Source organism: Micrasema longulum, unplaced genomic scaffold (genome assembly GCF_059751315.1).
Source record: "Micrasema longulum isolate JH-2025_06_02 unplaced genomic scaffold, ASM5975131v1 h1tg002099l, whole genome shotgun sequence".
NCBI classification, from domain to species: domain Eukaryota; kingdom Metazoa; phylum Arthropoda; class Insecta; order Trichoptera; family Brachycentridae; genus Micrasema; species Micrasema longulum.
In genome coordinates this window covers 177,293-198,476 of record NW_028279266.1, presented here as the reverse complement: position 1 = coordinate 198,476, position 21,184 = coordinate 177,293, and the positions used below count along the sequence as shown (strand labels likewise).

Sequence of the window (21,184 nt, the reverse complement as noted above, 5' to 3'; positions counted from 1 at the left end):
CTATATTTGTAATTATTTTTTTCTCCTACAGTGCATCCTTAACATTTTTTAATCTTTTAAACAAATTTACAAGAGTTTCCATTTAAAAATCATTTTTTACAACGAAATATATAATATGCATTATTATAAAGTAACTTCAAATAAGAAACGATTTATTTTTTTAAAAAAACAATGCCAAAATAAAGCACAGATATTATGGGATCCATGGTTTTTATCATTATGTACAAGTGATTTAAATTTATTCAATATTAAATGGTATAACATGATATTTTTGCTACATACATATATTACAATAACAATTTGTAATAAAATGCTAGTGGATGTAAAAACTCTAATGTATTAAATCTTTAGTTTATTCGTTATATATGTCATAATATTCGATTTTTCAGGTCAAAAGGATTCAACGCATTGGGATCACGAAGGTATGAATATTTTTTTTTTCCAACTCTTTACTTTTTTCCTGTCATAATAATGTTCGTACATATTTACCAGTGCCAAGCCGTGAATTATTTTATGGGTAAACTACAAAAAAAAATACCATTCATTTTTACCTACATGTAAGTTTATAATATGTAAGTTATATAATTAAAGATAACAGTTTTTTTTGTGGTTCTGGGAAAATCAACTCAAACAACAATTATTAACCACGCTATTATACGTAGCTTTATTCTACACTAATTTAAAACAATACTTATACAAACGTTTATTAACAAATATCACAATGACATTCAGCAGTAATTATCAACACTGAGCACTGGCCGATTCTTTTTGAAATGAATAATAGCAAAAATGGCCATTGCGAACGCTACGTGTCCTATGTGATATCATAATAGGTATGTCAACGGTATCCTTTCAAAGAAAAAAGTCCTTCAGAAATAATGTTCGAAATACTTGTTTCCAAATAGAGAATCTTCAAATAATATTTGTAATTAGTAAGCTTGTTTTAGTATTCAAAAGAGTGACTTGGGTTAAAGATGTAAAAAAAGTGTACTTTTTTGTATGGAGAAATAAGCTGAGGTAATCGGCTAGTTTCAACGTTTACTGAGAATAGGCTGGGCGCACATCATAGATATTTTTTTGTAGGAAGATACAAACGGTAGTGGTGATAAATAACAATAATTTTATTTACTTTCGAATAAACGTATTTACTGTAAAACATTGTTATCGAAAGCCAAATATAATGATTAGCTGTGCATAATCGCTTACTTTGACAATTCGCCCATGATATTTACCCAAGAGCTCTTCACATTATAGTCAAATTAACTTAATTCAATTTCAATTTGACCTGCCATTGTTTGAAAAGTTTCAAATCATTTTTTATTTTATTTAACAAGATTTAGTTATCGTTTGATATCTATAAATGCAAGAGTTTTTTTTAAAACTATTTTTAAAAAGTATTTTCAAATGATCAAGAAGCTGTGCATACCTCACACCTCAATGGTAATGAGTTGAAGCCTAAAAATGGGTCGTATCACAAACGACAAGCTATTTTCAACTATTGTTAACGTTTGGTAATTATTTACGCTTTAATAATTTAGTGCTCGTAAGATCTGATCTTGTCGGCCTCGTGGTGTAATGGTCAGCACGTTTGCCCACCAAACAAGGTTTCTTGGGTTCGATTCCCGACATGGTTGATATGAAGTATTTATTTCAAATGGTGTTTTCACATCAGAATATTTCATAGTCCCGTAAGACTCATCTTATCTTCACGTAACAAAAAAATGATCAAGATACTCTGCGATTGGTCTATAAATGCAATGCTTTATGCACCATTAGGTGCGGAAAGAGAATGATAATGATGAAAATCTGCAATAATTACATCATTTTGATACAATGACCCGTCTTTGTCGTATTGTTAACTCAAGACAAGATCTGAACTTTTTTGGTTTAAGTTTAGATCGATTTAAACGAGCACTAAATAAATAGTCCAGATCTTGTCTTGATGTCCTTAATGTTTGTCAATGCTTTTTTTCTTTTTTTAAAATATTTTAAAGTATTCTTATATTGTAATATTAATACCTTTTGAATTGTATAAATGGACGATGTCCGTTAATAAATAAATAAATAGGTACAAAGTACCAATCAAACACTTATTTTTACTGATTACTGGATTTCACAACGATTTCATCTAAATATGCATCTTTAGAACTGGCAAATAAAAAAAAACATAAAAAACAAAAACACAAGTTGAAGAATACTAGAATCGTTAATTCATTCGTAACTCATATATTTATTTATTTAACTGTTTGTACATAATATTATTTGTACATTGGCGGGCTTTTTGCTATATGGCAATTTCTTCTTACCAACCAATAAAATAATAGTTTTATTTTTATAATTCAAGTTACAAAACATATTCAATAGAAAATGAAGATTAAAAAGCTAAAGATATTTAAAAATATAAATAAACGTATTTGTTTATAAATTACCTTAAATCAATACTATTACTCAATGAGAAAAAGTAAAAAAGGGGAAAAGGAAAGGAGAAGAGATTAAGGAAGAGAAAGGAGAAGTTTCTTCAGACGTGATTTGAACAGAGATACTGTAGTAACATCTTTGATGGTAGATGGGAGATAATTCCACAGTCGAGCCGCATGGACACATGAGTTAGAGAAGAAAGAGGAATTGTGGATGGGTATTAAGAGAGTGCTTTGAGAATTAGAACAAAGAAGTAAACCATGTACTGATATGCGTTGAAATTTTTCACGCAGGTATATAATGCCGTCATAAGAAAGAAGGATACATCTAACATTTTTTTCGAAAATGAGTTAAATACATATTCGGAATCAGAAAAAAAATACGCATCTACTTGAAATACACATATCTTTTTAAAATAACCACAACCCTATTATTTTCACTAATAAATGAGACTAAACTGCCAAAAGTCTTGAAGATTTCTTAATATAAAAGGCTGTTCTGACTTATATTATTATTAAAGACTAAATAAATAAATTAAAATACTATTTTTTCTTCTATTCCGTTTTTTAAAATATCTGAAATGAATGTACCTACTCGTTTTTAATTAAATTTAAGATCTGCTGGTAATTTCGAAGTTAATTGATTATTAGGTCGGCGTTACTAGTTTGAAAAACAGTAAATGGCCAGTAACGTCTATTTTATTTAGTTGAGTAGAATCAATTGGCATACTAACACTAAAAAAGAAAGACGTTCACTTAATTACTAAATAAAAAGGGCGTTTCTAGCTTGAAACGTCTTTTTATTGAAGTATAACATATTTTCTTGTATTTTTTTACTAAAAAGAAGATGAAAATGGTAATTTTTAAATATATAACGGAAAATTTGTTAAAATAATTATATTTATTCCGTTAGGGCTAACTATTTTACATACTGTCTCATAATAATATACTTAATTTTTGAAGTATTTTTCACACAGCGAATTTTTCAATCTCCGAGTTAGAAAATATTTATTTTCTCCTTTTTTTGTTTTATGTAGAAACGTCCTTCTTTCTTACGACGGCAGTATAGAAGCGTTAGGTGTATAAAGTACATTGAACAGAAGTGAGGGGGAGTGATATATATATATACATCTCACTCTAACGCACAGGTTCCAAACAGGGGCGCTGGAGCCTTCCATGGGGGCGGTAGAGGGACCGGAGGCAAATGGGGGGCGTTGAGGCCATCAAAGGAGGCTGTAGTCTTAAATTTATTAGAAATTAGCAGTAAAAGATTTTCAAAATACTGTTTTCATGAATGAACGTTTTATCCGTCTATCTAAATCTAAAAATTTTACCATGTTGCTATCGCTTATATAAGCATTAAAAAAAAGCATTAGATATAAATAAATACCTAATTCCATTTTGTATTGTCGGTGACTACAATTTCCGTCTGTAAAATCATTCAACCATAATAAGAAGCTCAAAAACGTTAAAAGTTAAACCCGAATTTTTCTTTTGGAATTTCAAAAGTAAAATAGATTATTATCTTCAATATTTTAATATTTAGTTTAACTATCAAACAATAGGGTATTATCACTCAGGAGGAATATTAAGTTGAACCTACTCTACAAATAAAAGATTTTATAAAGATTTAAGTGTTTATATAAACCCTTATAATATATATTTTGATTCATTATCTTTGTTTCGAAAATAAGGTATTTCAAAAACGATCGTTTCATAAGTAAAAGGAAGCTATCAACAATACTCTATAAAATCTATAGACAATGATGAAAAAAAATCCGATGACGTCACAAAACATCTGAAGACGTCATACTTGATGATGTCATGAATTGTTTGTTTTTGGCACCATTCAAATTACTAGAATTTAATCCTTTATATCTCCCTTATTTCTTAACAGATTTTAATAAGAACAGTACCAATCGGCTTGTGATTTTTTTAGATTAATTTATTAACTAATAAAAAAATCCATGATAATTGCCCATTATGGGATAATAGACAATTTTCATTTTTTTTGTAAAGTTGTAAAGGGGGCGGTAGTCCGCAAAAGGTTGAGAACCTATGCTCCAACGCAATCAAAATCAAATTTTACTCTCGATTCCGCAGCATACGATACGAACACACTTACGAAACGAAACCGTGACAGAATAAAAGTTCGGTCAATTTAATACGTAATAGACTGACATAATAAAATCTAAAAAACGAACTTGCAAACTTGATTTAGTTGTACCTAGTTTACCAGTCTTGAAGATGTTTATTTTGGCGAAAGCCTTCTGCTGATATCGTATTTTTAATTTGTTGCAACAGAGTGGGAAAACATTTTCGCGAAGGGAGTATTGAAGTTTATGCGTTTACAGGGCTTCTGGCCTGTCATTGGATGGTTTATGTGGCCACTTTACAAACTGTATAACATTCATGGTCCTGTTTTTGTTTATACATCCACATTTTTTCAGCTGTTCCACCTGTTGATTTTTTTAAAGTAAAAAGCGGAGAGATTAATTTCTTTAAACAATAAAGGTTTTAGCTCTTAGACTAAAAAAAATCAACGGATGGAAGAGGTGAGATAATGCGAATGCTTACACATAGGCAGAATGTTACAATGATAGGTCATAGGCCTTGTTATTACCTAGACTTTCATATTTCCATCTCAAAAATGTTTTCTCTCTGTTGAAATGAATTTCTAGTTTTGATGTGTTTTAATTTCAGCAAAACTTTTTTCGTTTTAGGTCAAGAGACTTGGCACTACTCATTTCCACAATGCGGTGGATTAATACAGTCTCCAATTAACATAAAAAAAGCTTCCATCATGAATTTCAATATTCGGCCAATCAAATTTAACAATTATGATAACATTCATCCATTAATGAACATCTTTAACAATGGACATACAGGTAAAATTTCGTAGGAAATGTTATTAATAAAAACATTTTAAGATATTTACTTAAGTTTTACTGCATAATTATTGTGTTTATGAAATTTCGCTAATTTAAATGTTTTTGTAACACACATAAAAATTTATGTTATTTCAATTATATCTCATTTGAGGAGAGAACCTTTACAATAGTATTAATAACACGTCATCACATAAAAATAAAAACAGTAACCAATAACCGTTCTCAAATTGGTGGCAACAAAAAATTAGAAATAATTAAACATAAACAAATAACATATACTATATTATATTAACAACAATTAAAAAATAATAGCTTCAGCATCACCGACACATCCCGCTGCAATTAAAACAACTACAACATTCACCTCAATACCTCACGTAATTCGCAAAAGAGAAAAATATCTATAAACCATTAACCCTTCTGTTCTTGAATGCAAATTGTTTTCATTTATTTATTTATATTTTATTTTATTTATTATAGAAATTATACAGTCATATCAATAAACGAGCGCGATTGCGAGTTTTAGAATTTTATGAAAATTAGCAGACCCAGTCCTACTTAAAAACATAAAATTATTTTTAAAATCTAAATGTCTAAGAAAACAGTTTTGAATATCTTCAATGCGATTTATATATACATATATATTATTATTGAGGATTCCAAACCGGAAAACCAAACTCTAGAACATACGTACATACGAAAAAAAGTTTTCTTTATGCTTCAGTTCTTGTAAAAGGTTTGGTTGATCGCATGGCAAACCGTAACATTTTGTCAGCTTTTTCTACAGTATTTTCAATATTTTTGTTAAAATGTGTTTACTATCAAGTACAACACCAAGACCTCGGACCTCCTAAGAAGAATTTATGATCAATTCGTTGATTTTATGTGCATAGTTTATTTTTTTAGAACAACTGCTGTAAAACAAAATTTGCTGATACTTTTTAATGTTAATAGACAATTCGCTTTTAATACAATATGTGTTTAATCTGTTGAAGTCTTCTTGAAGATTTATACTGTCTTAATAATTATTAATGGGTAAGTTGCATCGGCAAAAATATTGAATTGCGTGAACTTGAAACATTGACCGATTTCATAAATATATACGTTGAAAAGGAGTGGCCCGAGGTGTAAACCTTGGGGCGCTCTTGATGGTATAGAAGCAAAGTTCGAAGAGAAGCCACCGATTACAACAGATTGACAGCAATTTGTTAGATAGGAAGTAAACCATCGCAAAAGATCTCCGTGAATACCAAGATGTTTGATCTTTAATAGAAGGCAAAGATGATTTACTCTATCAAAGGTTTTCGCATAGTCAGTGTAGTTGAGATTTATTTTTAATTTTGAAAAAAGGTATTGAGTGAACACAGCTACATTTGTCGTTACTGACCGTTTTGGTTATTTTGACCGATGACCGAATGATGAACTCACTATTTTAACATAATTTAACTTTTCTAGTTGAAGTATCTGGTCCATGGTCAAATGACAATTCATCTGAGCCAACAATGGAAGGTGGTCCTCTTACGGGAACTTACAAACTGGCAGGAGTACACTGGCACTGGGGAGACGGAGGCCATCCTGGATCTGAACATACTATAGACTTCAAGCAATTCCCACTGGAAATGCACTTAGTTCATCATAAAACTACTTATAAGTAAGTTGCCGGTCAGAAAATTTTTATTTTCAATAAAAAACATGGAAAAAAAAATAAATTTTTCAGTAGACCAGACCAACACCGATAGACTAAACATTTACTCAATAGGGGACTTAGAACCGCAAGGAAATCTATAAAAACCCCAACTAGATGATGGACTAATTATATCAAGAGTACTGCAGCATACATATGGCAGTTTGAAACCTAATATAAAAAGCTGTGATTCACGACAAAAGCGTCGAGCATGAATAATATGATGAAACAAAAGATGAAAAATACCAGAAAGCAAATGATTGCAATACATGATCTCTCAAGATTGTTTCTATATTAAATGCTCACATGCTGTTACTGATTGATAAAATCACCTTTATAATTTATCAATCCGTCTTTTCTGTAGATCATACCTGCTATCCACCGGAAGCTGTTATAGAGTTCTGGACTTACAAAACTCTTGTCAGCTGTGCACAGAGAAAAGTTTATTAAGTTATTCTTGATGAATAAAAACACTGTGCAGATTAATGTGGGGAAAGAAGGATTCATGAACATAGGACAACACTCCGTTCCTATCCCTCGTATACCCTACTCTCAATGTCTTGTGTTATTTTTATTTAAATGAATGTAGACAGATATGGAAAGTTTTAAAGAGCGAAAAAAAAACAAGTACATGCAATCCACTTATTTTACATTTTTTTTTTTTTTTTGCACCACAACAGGCCGGAAGGCCTAATTACAGTGGTGAATTACTTCACAGAGCACCCAGGCTTGAGAAAAATCACATTTTAATTTTTTGTGTTCTCACCGGGAATCGAACCCGGACCTTCCGTGTGTGAGTCAAGCGTCTTGACCACTACACCACGGAGGCCGCGTTAGATAGGTTCCTGTAAAACGCCGTGTCAAAAAAAAAAAATAACTTGAGATAATGATTTTTTTCCTTATAGCTTCTCGATACAACCTTTTAGTAACAATGTTTTGAATATATCTCAAAATTTACTATTATTTCTTTTATTATTGAATGTAAAAAAATAATTTATAAAAAAAGGAAAACGCTGTTGCAGTTGTTTTGACTACCAGCAATCCAGTAAGGAAGTTAATAATTATTTAAATCAGTCAGAGACAAGTGACTTATGTAAGCGAAAATATCATGTATGTATTATAAATCAATGATGGAATTAATATTTCCCCCGGTTCTAAATTTTTAAAATACATAGAATATGTGGTATGTTTTTTTATACCACTGGGCTTCAAAGAGTTTATGTCTAGACTTCTATTTCCAATTTAAAAAAATTCATTTTGGTTTAAATATTTATCTATATACCTTATACTCCATCGTCTCTATGAAGACATTTCTATATTGGATAATGTTTACCGTCAATTTAATATGATCGTTTAAACTCAAGTGCATGGATTCGGGGTTGGCAATAATCAAACTTCAATACAAATTCAATCCCGCAATTCCGATCGCCTTCGTTCCTCTCGCGTTTCTAATAAAGATTGGTATTATTATCTTGAAGTAGGGCGCATATAAGTCGGGTTGTGGTCCCGTGGCTAGTGTCTCGGACTCACAGACCAAAGGTCCGTGGTTCGAATCCCACTCTACCCCAACTTGATTCCATTTTCTAATAGTGAGTTATTTACAACTCGTTGAGAATGGCCCTCAAAATTAAATCTTTGGGTAAATCATAAGAACGCAAATATTTCTTTTTTAAAAAAAAAAAAAAAAAAAAATATAAACAGATTTGACAGACAACAATGTTTGATTATGTCCAAATGCTTGCAGACTGGCTGGATTTAAAAATATGAACAACTCCCTAGGGAGGAAATCCAGCCAGTTTTGAAAGCATTTGGACATAATCAAACATTGTTGAATTACTACCTGGTAAAAGAAGAAGTATAAAAATTGAAAAATTGTTTTCAGGCGTTGCCTAGTAGGTGATTTGGTTCAGCCGGATGAATCTCACCCACGTGATAAAGGTTTCAGCTCTTTTACTTCACAAAAGTCAACAGATGGAAGAGTTGAGGAAATGTGGATGTTCAAACTTGGGCAGAATGGTGAATGTTACACAGTGTGTAAAGTGGCCACTTAAACCAGCCAATGACAGGTCATAAGCCCTGTAAATGCCTAGACTTCCATATTCCCTTCTCAAAAATTTTTCCCTCTCTGTTGAAATAAATTTAAAGATTTGACAGATATTACAACATAAATGGAGACCACGTTTGAAAAGAGGATGTGGAAGTTTCATGTCATTGGCTGGTTTATACACATCGTGCACCATTTACCGTTCTTTCTGTTTGAAGATCCACATTTCTTCAATTTTTTCATATTTTAATTTATTTTTCAGAGACCCACAAGAAGCTCTCGCATCAGAAGAACCCGAAGCAGTGGCAGTAATTGGAATATTATTCAAGGTAAATTCCACATTAAATAATTAAAGACGCTGTGGCTAGAACATGTTAACTTGAATTATTGACAAAACTGAACTGAAAATTCTATATTTATCCAACGAGAACACTACAACATTCACAACATATGAAAAAAGCAGAATAACAAATATATATATACATTGAACTACACTTTTCGATAAAATTGATTAAGTTTCTATTATACAGGGGCTCTTTAAACCCTGTCACATCCGAAACCACGATGATCAGTATAGGCAAGAAGACATATTAGCATATTTAAAAAAATATTTAGAACAAAGAAAATTTGTAAAAATAAAATATTAAAAAGAACAAATGGTTGCTTAATTCTGCAGGGGAGAAGCGAGGGGGGCGTGGCCACGCGGTTAGCGGTATGTCAGACTCCTCCCTCTCCCCTCCTCGTTTCTCCTCTGCAGAAGTTAGCAACCATTTGTTTTTTTAAATATTTTATTTTTTGAAATTTTATTCATTCTAAAAAAATATTTTAATGTGCCAATATGTTTCTTGCTTATACTGATCATCGTGGTTTCGGATGTGACAGGGTTTAAAGAACACCCTGTATAATATCTTTAAATATTTGGACTATATATTTGGACAACATGTTCTTGCCAATATTATTATAATTTTTAATACTGATGATTTGTAAACCAACGTTTTTGTGAAAACTACCTCTAGGGTACTGTAAATCAATATCCTAACACATATTTTAACTAAAGAGCTCATGGACGGGTGGGATTCTAATACGTCGTTCCTAGTTATTTATTTATTCATTACAGGGCACATTCGCCACATCAACATAAAATATAACCGTTTTAAATAGTGGGTATAAATATTTAATGGAAAAAATAATAGAGAAAATAACTATATAACAAATCAGATTGTGATCCCGTGGCTAGTGTTGCGGACTCACGGAACGAGACAATGTTTGAACCTTACTCTACCCCAACTTAATTTCCATTTTCCAATAGTGAGTTATATCGAGGCTATATAAACAGAATGCATTAAGTCAAAAGTCTTTATATATTTCAATTTTTTTTACCATAGGTGCAAGATGTTGATTAAAATTTTCTTGCTATGCCTAGAATAAAGATTACCCCTTTCAAAGCTTAAAAAAATGTGGGCAAAATAATGCGTAAAATGTAAAAAAAAGCTGTAAATACAATTATCTCGGAACTTGTTTTAGTGACTTAATGCATTATTTATGAATGAATAATGTTGATTCCGCTTTTGGATTGTGTTTATTTGATATCTTAACTTTTTCCATTAAGTCGAGAAAATGATATCGGCTAAGGGGCCGCCACCAAAATTGATGACCATATGTGCCCGATTTATGGCATTTTCCTTCACTGTTTCCAGAACTTCCGGCTCTAGGTTTTTGCATTCTTGACAGATATTCTCTTCAAGAGTCTGAGACTTCTTGACATAGACTCTAGATTTCAAGAAACCTCACAAAAAAAGTCAAGAACGGTTAAATCGGGTGATATTGCCGTCCAGTGCAAATCACTAAAACGAGAGAATAAGCGACCCGGAAATACAGCCCTCAAAATATTGGTTGTGGCTCGTGCAGTATGCGCCGTTGATCCATCCTGTTGGAACCACGTGTTCTCCAATCCCAAAATTGTCTGTAAAGACCACTGATTGATGCCCAATTACATGGCGCGTCGTCTGGTCGATACTCCGGGATCCTCTGCGACACCTTCAGCCACAGCCGGGATATTCTCAGCAGAACGACTGCTCCGGGGCCGCCGGGGCCGGTCAGACCTGGCAGCTATACATACACTTCTAGGCGAGAGGCCAAATGCCGTAGTGCTTATCTAGCTGGTGTCGGACGAGTGGAAAATATGCGCCTAAATTCTCGCTGTGTCATCACCGCCAACAAATTATTCCGCAAAAAAACTGAAATTGAAAATTGAAAAAAAAAAATCCGCATTAGTGAGTATAGCGATTCATGTCTTGTTATCGTGTATTTTGTATCTGTTTACTTCACAAATGTAAAAACAGAACTAACAATTGCCGCCATTTGCAAAAGTTATGGCATCTTCCTATAGGGTGATGACTTTTGCGCCACCTTATTTAACTCGTTGAAAATGGCCACTGAAGTTAAAATATTCGTGTTAATTATAAAAACGCTAATATTTATTTTTGGCCTTGGCTTCGGTTAGCCTTGTGGTGCAGTGGTCAGCGCGTTTACCTTCCATGCAAGAGCTCTTCGGTTCGATTCCCGACATGGTTGATATGAAATATTTATTTAAAACAGTTTTTTAACTCTAGGATATTTCATAGTCCCTGGACTGGCACCTGTAGCGTAAGAGTGATCATCTTTCCTTCGTGTAACAAAAATTATCAAGATACGCTGCGATTAGGATATCAATGCATTGCCCTATGCACCATTAGGTGTGGAAAGGGAATGAAGAAGATTATTTCTTTTTACTAAAAAAAAAAAACTTTCCCTTAAGTATTTATCATAACAAATTTTAAGTCATTTGTATAGAAATCAACATAAAACACAAATGTTTTAGGAAAAAAGGAATAAACGTGTATTTTTATTTTTTTATTCTTTTACAATTTCTGCGTTTTTTTTTATTTTATCAAAAACAATATATTTGTATAAGAGAACGTAGGTAGGTATAGGTATCTTAACTGTACTGCTCATTGATTTAATATTTTTCACAGTTTTTTAAAAAACACTAATTACCGTTTATTTTAATGGCAAAAAAAACAAAAAAATTCTGGAAACATTTGCGTTTTTATTGTTTACCGAAATATTTCGATATAAAGGCCATTTTTAACGAGTTATAAATAATTCACTATTATGAAATATGAATCAAGTTGGGGTAGAGGGGGGTTCGAACCTCGGACCTCTGATCCTTGAGGCCGCAACACTAGCCACGGGACTATAGCCCGATTCATTCGATTTTGTTGAAAAAGGTTATGCTGATAAAGCGATGAAATAAATTCTCATTAATCAAATGTGAAATATGTCTATTATTGGATAGTCAAATATCAATTTTAATATAATATCAATTTCATCATTGTTGTGTTTATAAATAAAGGTCTGATTATTTGAGAAGGCAGGTAGGATCCAATAATTGCGTTCAAAATAATCGCTTACTCCTCTGAGGGTAAGCGATTATTTTGATATTAATCTGGTAGTTGTAAAAAAAAATTAATACAATTATTTGAAAATGAATTAATTAAAAGTTATGTTGGTTTGCACGTGCATTAAGTTTCAAATGATATTTTATTAATACTGCTGATGAGAATAATGTGTTTTTATCTGTTTATAGACTATCAAACTTGGCGAAAAAAAATAATTTTTTTTATCTATTGTATTATCATCGCTACGATTTTTTTAAGTTTTGTATTTTTTTATTTCTCCGCGCGTGACGTCACTAGTTCGCTTTAGTGAGTTGTCGTGATTGGTGAGTTGGCATCTCAGAAACTGTAAATTTATTACAAGACTACGATTGGTTGATTAAGAAGAGCTTGTGACGTCATTTAAAGTTTATGAAAAAAAAAATTTTTCATACAGTTTAGAGAAACTTCGCCGTAAAATTAATTGCTCTAATTTTTGCGCGTGTAAGAAAACATTTTTTTTACAATTTCATGTAGCACTAAACTTCCTAATTGCAAATAGATACTAAAAATTATTTTACTAAATGAAGAATACTAATTATTATGAAAACATTTATAAAACATACATTAATTTAAACATTTTAAGTCAAAGGCCAGTTGGCATTTGACCATAATGAAAGCGAAAGATCTTTATCTGAAGTTAACTTATACTGAAATAATCATTGCTTATCAATTAAGTACGTGTCATATTGTTTTTATTTTAATTCAGAAGAAATGATACTTTTTTTCGTATGTTTTGAGTGTTTATTTTACCTGAGATATATTCTTACTAGATGTAAATGTTTTATTATTATGTTTTCATTTCATTGCATTATATACTTCTTCTTCCTTATCGTTTCTTAGTTCTAAATGGTTCTCGTCGTTGATACTCTCCCCAGCCATTCCATTGACAATAGCACACTGCCCTTGGTTATTATTTTCTCCAGATTTTCTGGGTAACGTCTATCTATGTCTCCGAAAAACAGCAGAATATGTTGGCAGGATATGGCCGATAGGCAAACTTTTACGTTGAGTTTCTCCAATATTGAGACATTTGTTCATCTGGCTGTCCTTGGAATTCTCAGCATCCGACGCCAACACTACATCTCGAAGGAATCTATTGTCTCCTGCTCACGTGCTTTAACTGTCCACCTTTCTGCGCCATATAAGAATATTGGAAATACAAGCGTACCCACTATGTACATTTAAATTTCCTTCGAAGTGGCCCGATTTTTCCAAATTTTGGTCAGTCAGTCAGTCACTGATGGTGTTTTTTGCGATTAGGATGAGTCTTTAATTTTTGATTTGTATGCACCGCCCGCAGAGTTGAATGAACCAAAATAAACTAAATATGGCACTTTTTTAAGGTATTAGAGTCTTTTTGATGGTTTTAGCTGATTGGTTCTGTCAATGACCATGATCTTCGTTTTAGTTCTGTTTATTTCCAACCCAAATTTGCGATTTTTTCTGCTACTCGAGCTTATACAACTGCCCTTTCCTGCTCGTCTTTAGCAATTAGTGTGGTATCATCTGCAAATCACAGGTTATTGATTCAGCAACCACCAATTTTTAATCCTCATTCCCAGATTTCTAATCCTCTTTTTATTAAATACTTAATTTGCTATTTTATTTCAGTTTTATGCATAAACGAGGGCGGATTGAAAATGAAGCTACCTAAGAAGGAAAAAAACTTTTTTTTTTTCAAAAACCATTTATTTCTCAACATAGTTTCCTTTTACTTCGATACACTTAGTAAGACGATATTCCAACTTTTTTATACTATCTGAATAATGCGATTTCGGGAACCTCTCAAAATACGCGTTAGTTTCGGTATCACTTCTTCGTTTGAGCTGAATCTTTTTCCTGCGAGTCAGTTTTTCAAGTTTGAAAGCTCTTAAGCTAAATCTGGACTACAAAGTGGATGATCAACCAATTCAAAGTGTATTTCACGTAATTTTAGCATCGTATCCAATGCTATGTTAATTGGTGCGTTGTCTTGAAGAAAGATAACTTTTTCCTTCTTTAAATGTGGTCGTTTTTCCTTGATTGCATCATTCAATTGATCCATTAATGCACGATAATACTTTTTTGTGATTGTGAATCTATTTTCAAGATAATTGATGAGCAATATTCCGAGTGCACCCCAAAATACAGTGACCATAACCTTGCCAGCCGATTTCACTGCCTTTGCCTTCTTCGGAGCACTTCCACCAGCTTCCAACTATCGTTTCGATTGATCTTTGGTTTCAAGTGTATAGTGGTGCACCCACGTTATGTCAACAGTTATTGTTCGATGCCAAAAATCAACAGGATTACGTTTTATCATGTCCAAACACTCCTGCGAAGTGGTCTCTCGAACTTGTTTTTGTTCGACACTGAGCAAACGCGGCACCCATCTTGCCGATAGCTTTTTCATATGCAAATGTTCATGCAAAATGTTAAACATTCGTTCATATGAGATGTTTACCATTTCAACAATCTCACGCAACTTCACTCAGCGATCATTCATAACCATATCGAGGATTTTCTTGATATTTTCTTCAGTAACCACCTCTTTTGGCCTTCCTGTTGGTGGTATTGTTGCAGTGCTTGTCGAATAAGCATTTAAATTCAGCAATCCAATATTTTACCATGTAATCTGACTAAGCAGACTTACCGTAATATTTATCGAGCTTTTTTTTGTCTATTTTGCCATTTTCCCTTTCAAATAATAGTGTTAAATCACTTCACGAAATTAGCTTTTTTCTATTTTTCAAGAAACACAAAAGTTATTTACTCCAAACGACTACAACAAATAAACTAATCGATGAATTTGGGTAACATTTTAACAGCTGCCGTTTGACAGATCGCAATTTGGAAAAAGATAATCTTTTTGTGTTTGTGCTGCCATCTAGCGCTAGGTAGTTTCATTATCAATCCGCCCTCGTATCATTACTTTTTACCATACCTTTGTGTAATTATTTTTCTGTCCCAAAATGAGTTTGTTGTAACTTCTGGGAGTACTTTTTTTTCTATAATGATAAAAACAATAATTTTCTAAATTATACTATCATTAGTCGGCCACGTGGAGTAGTAGTCAGCGAGTTTGCCTACCATCTAAGATTTCTCGGGTTCGATTATCGACATGGTTGACATAAAATATTTGTTTAAAAAGGTGTTTTTACACTAGAATATATCATGGCCCCTAGACTGGCACCTGAAGCCTAAGAATAATTATCTTACCTTCATGTAACAGAAATGATCAAGATACGCTGCGATGGGTGTACCAATGCAGTGCTCTTTGCATCATTAGATTTGGAAAGAGAATGATTATAATGAATCCACCATTGTGATTTTGTTATATTTCATGAATACTTCATTCTAGCATAAATTTTAATGTTCAGATATAATAACAAAATGGTTCATTTATGTTTAAAACATATTCGGTTTATATAATCACGACTACATTACAAAAAAAACCTTCAAAAATCATCGTGACGATATGTTATCACGTGTTTGTCAAAACAAATCAACAACATCATAGATATAATATTATGTAATAATATTGATTATTCTGCCTTCAATTTTATTCGGAAACAATGACAGAATAGAGCGAAACAAAGAAAATGAAATATTGCTAGGCTAGTAATCCTTATAATGTCACGGTATGCAAATTACCAAAAAACTAAAAGGAAAAAACACAAATAAAAATAGAATTATGGTAACGTGAACAATTCAAAACAATAAAATATGTAAATAGGTGCGTATGTTTTCACGGTCACTGTTATCAAAGTGTATCTTTTTAGGTGATATTTTACTATATCACCTAAAAAAATACACTTTGACGAAATCCAATTCGGCTAGCACTAAATTTCCTCTTTTTGAATCTGTCTATTTGAACATATATTAAGCATTTTTTTGTTTTTTTTTTAAGGAGGAATTTCAGAGAAATGCGTCATTGCCATCTGTTGTCGGGATGTTGAGCACCTTGAAAAAGGCCCAGAATGGCGAGCTGATAGACCCCGCCTTCTTCCCTCTGGATCTAGTCAAGTCCTGTCAAACTTACTACTCCTACATCGGATCTCTCACAACACCCAAGTGTAATGAGAACATTAGGTGGATTGTTTTGACGGACCAGATACCAATTCCGAGAAGTCATGTAATTATATTTTTAAGATTGATATATGAAATTTACTTTTTTTAAATAAATTCATCAGGGTTGTGGTTCCATGGCTAGAGTTACGCACTCACGGATCAGTGATTCATGATTTGAAAACCGCTATACATTCCCTACATTCGTAATTTTGAAAATTATCCTTTGTAAAAATGAACGTCACCAAGAATGTTTTCTTTTAATTGTACTGAATGATTTTTTGACAAAAGAATGATTGGGTAGAATGAATGAGTAGGCTAATGAGCCTGGAGCTCTATCCCACTGTCCACATGAAAATTTGAGCAGACGGGATTGTATCTTATATTTTTATTATCTCAGATAGTAAGACTGCTCTAAAAGTATCGAGTTCTGTCGAGATCAATCCTAAGTTAACATTAATACGACTGCGGGCGCTTAAATATGTCGAAAAGTGTAACAGTGCGACATTGATTTAGGTACTTGGATACTCAACTATCGACGGTAACGAGACAGCTGACAAATTGGCCAAACTGGGGCTGAGACACCTCAATAGGCCCTGAGCTCTGTTGTGTTTTGCACAAATGTGCTCCTTGTAACGAGCTTAGTTCATAAGCCAGGAAGCTGAGCACAATGCCCTGGGAAATAGTAACTGTTCACCACCACGCGAAGAAACTAATAAAAAGATCGACCTAATAAAACTCAGTCGAAATCAAATGAGGGTTATCACTAGAACCCTAACAAGGCACTGCTGATTAAACATTTACCTTCCAAGAATGCGCCTTTCTGAAACTTCTTAATATAGGTTCTGCAGTGCAGATGAGGAAACTCTTATCCATATTCTATGTGAATGTGTTGCTTTACATCATAAAAGAAGCCTCATCCTCGGAGGACCACTGGTTAAACTTGAGGATGTTAAGGAGCTTGCTCCTACTTAATAGCTGATGCTTTAATGCCCTTGCAATTTGGGTTTGCAAGGGGACATTTAGTAAAATAAAAGCTCTCGTCTTTGATACAGTAGCCAAGCTCTTCAAAAACCTGAGCTTGGAGGGCGAGAACTATTCACGGAAATTCATCACAATAGATCTTTACAAGTTGTAGTGGCGTCAGGAGCTTGTATGGCACTGACCTCCACCTCTAATAATAAGATTAATTACAATTGGGATTAATGTATAAACGCACATTAGTTTCACACGCCACGAACTTAATACAACAAATAGTATTATTATTCATCTGCCCTAACATGTATAAAATAAATACATACATAAAAACAACTTGATTGTTAATTGTTTGTTTCGAAATAAAACTTTAAATTGAATTCTACAGCCTCAAAATATCTAATAAGAGTATTTCTCCTTGTTTAATATCCCAATGAATAGTTTTCAAATTTCGATTATCAATTTAAATGCAATTTTCCAAATCGCTGCTTCTTTGGCGGGTTTAATTAATGAATCACTGTTGTTTGACTGGACAATTTATTTCTTCTTGTCATATTTAACGCACATAATAATAAATTTATGATTTACTTTTACAGTTGTCATAGAAGATAACGTGTGCTTTTAGTATATATTTTTTGCCAAGACTATTTGATAAATAATGAAGTTACTTTAAACCGTCAAATAACTAAATGATCTGTTTCCCTCACATTTTTTTTTATTTTTAAATTGTTACGGGCAACGCAATATTTACTTTATCTAAAGTGTAGTTAGCTACCTTATTAGTAAGGGAATAACGTTTCTATTGATAGTTTATTTAAACATATAAATACAATTCGGCATTACCAGCTTGAGGCAATTTCTTATTTCCTACTCAAAAAGTTCGATAAGGTAAAATTTTAATAAATAGTAAAACAGTTTTTTTTAAGCAACCTCACACTGCAATATTTTACAAAATCAACAAACTAAACTGACTTTCTGCCATTCAACTTTTCTAAAAATGAAATTATTTCATGTTAAAATCGGGTTGTGGTCTTGTGGCTAGTGTCTCCGACTCACGGACCAAAGGTCCGTGGTTCGAATCCCATTCTACCCCAACTCGATTCTCATTTTCACATAGTGAGAAAATGGCCCTCAAAAAATTAAATATAAATCATACAAACTCAAATATTTTTTTTTCCTTTAAAAAAAAAAACTCGAAATCGTATCTTTCCCGGATGAATGAAAATTAATATGATATTATATACATTGAATAACTAAAATAATATTTTATCTTTCAATAAAATCTTTAATTTCATTCCAGATTGATGTTTTCGCGAAATTTCAAAATGATGGACATCCGATAGTCAACAACTTTAGGAAAATACAATATTTAAATGGACGACAACTAATAGGAAATAAATTACCCAATCCATCAAGATATTCATTCAGACGTTACTGACCACTACGCTATTCTATTTATTTACAAAGTACAAATATAACAGTGACACAAATATCCGCAAGGGTAAAAATTCACCGGCAAAAAATACATGCGCGATAAAATTCAATGACACTCAAAACCAAATTGAATAAAGTAAAATGTACTAATATTTACATATTTAATAATGTCAACTTTTACTGAAATACATTTGAAGACATATTGTCTAAACATATATAAACGCAACAAAATAACCTCAAAATAATTAAATAAAAGTGTCGATAAGACGTACAGTAGATTTAATGTTAAAACACATCCGAAAAATGAGACTAAATAGACATTTAAAAATTATGGCTAAAACTTTTCCCACCTTAAAAACACTTAGAAAAATATAATAGTACTTTTCTGAAGCTACACAAAATAACAACATGAGGATATGGAATGTAATTAATATGATAATTGATTAAAAAAAACCATCGAAAAGAGAAAACCTTAATTATATTAAACGTAAAAAAATACAAATAAGTTGCACAGAAAAACCCATCACACCGCAAACATTTTTGGTGATTTTCTTGCCAACTTTGGTAAAAAAAACTGGCAACAAAATGCTGAAATAAAGGATTCTAACGCAAGCAATAGTTTTCAACTAACTACAAATTAAAAAAGTAAACAATTTATATCAAATATGATGTGGATCTGTGCCAGGATATGAAGGACACACTATAAACACTGTAAAATTAATTTAAAAAAAAAACAAATATCTCATCTCCAAATGCACATTATCAACCTCAATAAAATCATGAATGTTTCCATCAACTCAAAAACTATAATTTCTCCTAATTTCAAATCGGGAAATTTAGAAAAGTTAGAATTGCCGACAGATTTCACTTTTATCAAATATTGGAAAAATCATGGTGAAAATATTTAAAAAAAATTATCTCAATTCAAGAGTTCAATATAATTAATGAATGCCAAGATGAATGTACAAAAAAGACACGTACACGAGATGGAATTTTCATATCGTCTTAATGTCTAACATCCAAGAATCCCTACACAAATATCTTAAATGATAAGGAATTTTTGTATACTCACGAAAAGCATTTGACAGTATTTAAACTAATAATAAAATTGAACGCTGTAGACATAATAGACAAAGCCCTAAGTTGGATTCAAAGTTATATTCAAGAAAGACCACAATATGTAAAAATAAATAATCGACCCTTCGCCAGCAAAGTCGGTTTACTCCAAGGAACAGTAACTGGACCCGGTACTATTTTTAATTATGTCAACGACATATTGAAAATAAATTGAACGGAAAAATAATATCGTATACTGAAAACACAGCTAAAATTATAAATGAACAAAGGTGGAACAAAACAAAACAAAAAGGTGGAAAGATGAAACAAAGCTGTGGAGTCTGCAAATACTGATATGCAAATTTTAAAAACTAGGTTCGACAGTAATTTGCTCTAATTGAAAAAAATATACTTCATTCCCCTCACAAAATGAAAAATTTTAAACAATCATAATAAATGCAATAAAAATACGATCAGTCCTAAAAAAGAAATGAAATATATTTGCATAATAATTGATCGGCACATGAAATGGCATAATCACATTAATGAATTAGTAAAAAAAAAGAAAATGCATGTATAATATATTTATAAGATTAAAAAGATATGGGATTATTAGGTAAGGAGGAGCGTATAATAGCATAACTCCTTAAAAGTAGTACAGAGAACAATAATACTGTAAAAAATATCAAAATACTTAACAACAAAACACAGAAAAACAGAATAATTTTGGTTCATCAGTTGATCATAGAAAACAATAGAATAAAAACAAAATCGACATTTGCGCATCTTTGAGATTTCCTAATGATTAATTTAAATTACGAAAATGCTATGCTATAATATGAAGTTCAGTGGTTTTTTAAAAATTTATTAATAGACAAGCCAGAAAATGTTTTTATCATCGCTATGATTATTTTTAGTTCTTTTAAATTTTGAAACTACACCGCAAGTGACATCGCGAGTTCAAGTATGTGAGTTTTCTTGACATTTAAAGGAAAAACGTTTCTTTCAAAACACATTAAACGTTAAAAAACATGGTTACCCGGAAACTGGAAATCTATCATAACACGTAACAACGCTATAAACGATTGGTTATTGTTCACATGAGCTTGTGATGTTATGAAGTAGTTCATTTTTATAAATTTTATCATGTATTTTCG

General features: G+C 32.0%; 1 protein-coding gene across 1 annotated transcript; it reads left to right on the top strand.

The window, feature by feature from the left end:
* The first annotated feature begins 400 nt into the window (after positions 1-400).
* On the top strand, positions 401-17,162 carry LOC148273040 (carbonic anhydrase 2-like). Its single transcript, XM_088239251.1, has 6 exons — positions 401-422; positions 5,141-5,305; positions 6,764-6,959; positions 9,299-9,365; positions 16,405-16,629; positions 17,079-17,162. The coding sequence occupies exons 2-6, from the start codon at positions 5,221-5,223 to the stop codon at positions 17,160-17,162; spliced, it is 657 nt and encodes a 218-aa protein (XP_088095377.1). The 5' UTR covers positions 401-422; positions 5,141-5,220.
* The last annotated feature ends 4,022 nt before the right edge of the window (positions 17,163-21,184 follow it).

Coding starts and splice junctions, on each gene's coding strand:
- LOC148273040 (XM_088239251.1), top strand. CDS start 5,221: ATGAATTTCAATATTCGGCCAATCAAATTTAACAATTATGATAACATT. Junction 5,306..6,763: donor CTTTAACAATGGACATACAG/GTAAAATTTCGT, acceptor TAACTTTTCTAG/TTGAAGTATCTGGTCCATGG. Junction 6,960..9,298: donor CATCATAAAACTACTTATAA/GTAAGTTGCCGG, acceptor TTTATTTTTCAG/AGACCCACAAGAAGCTCTCG.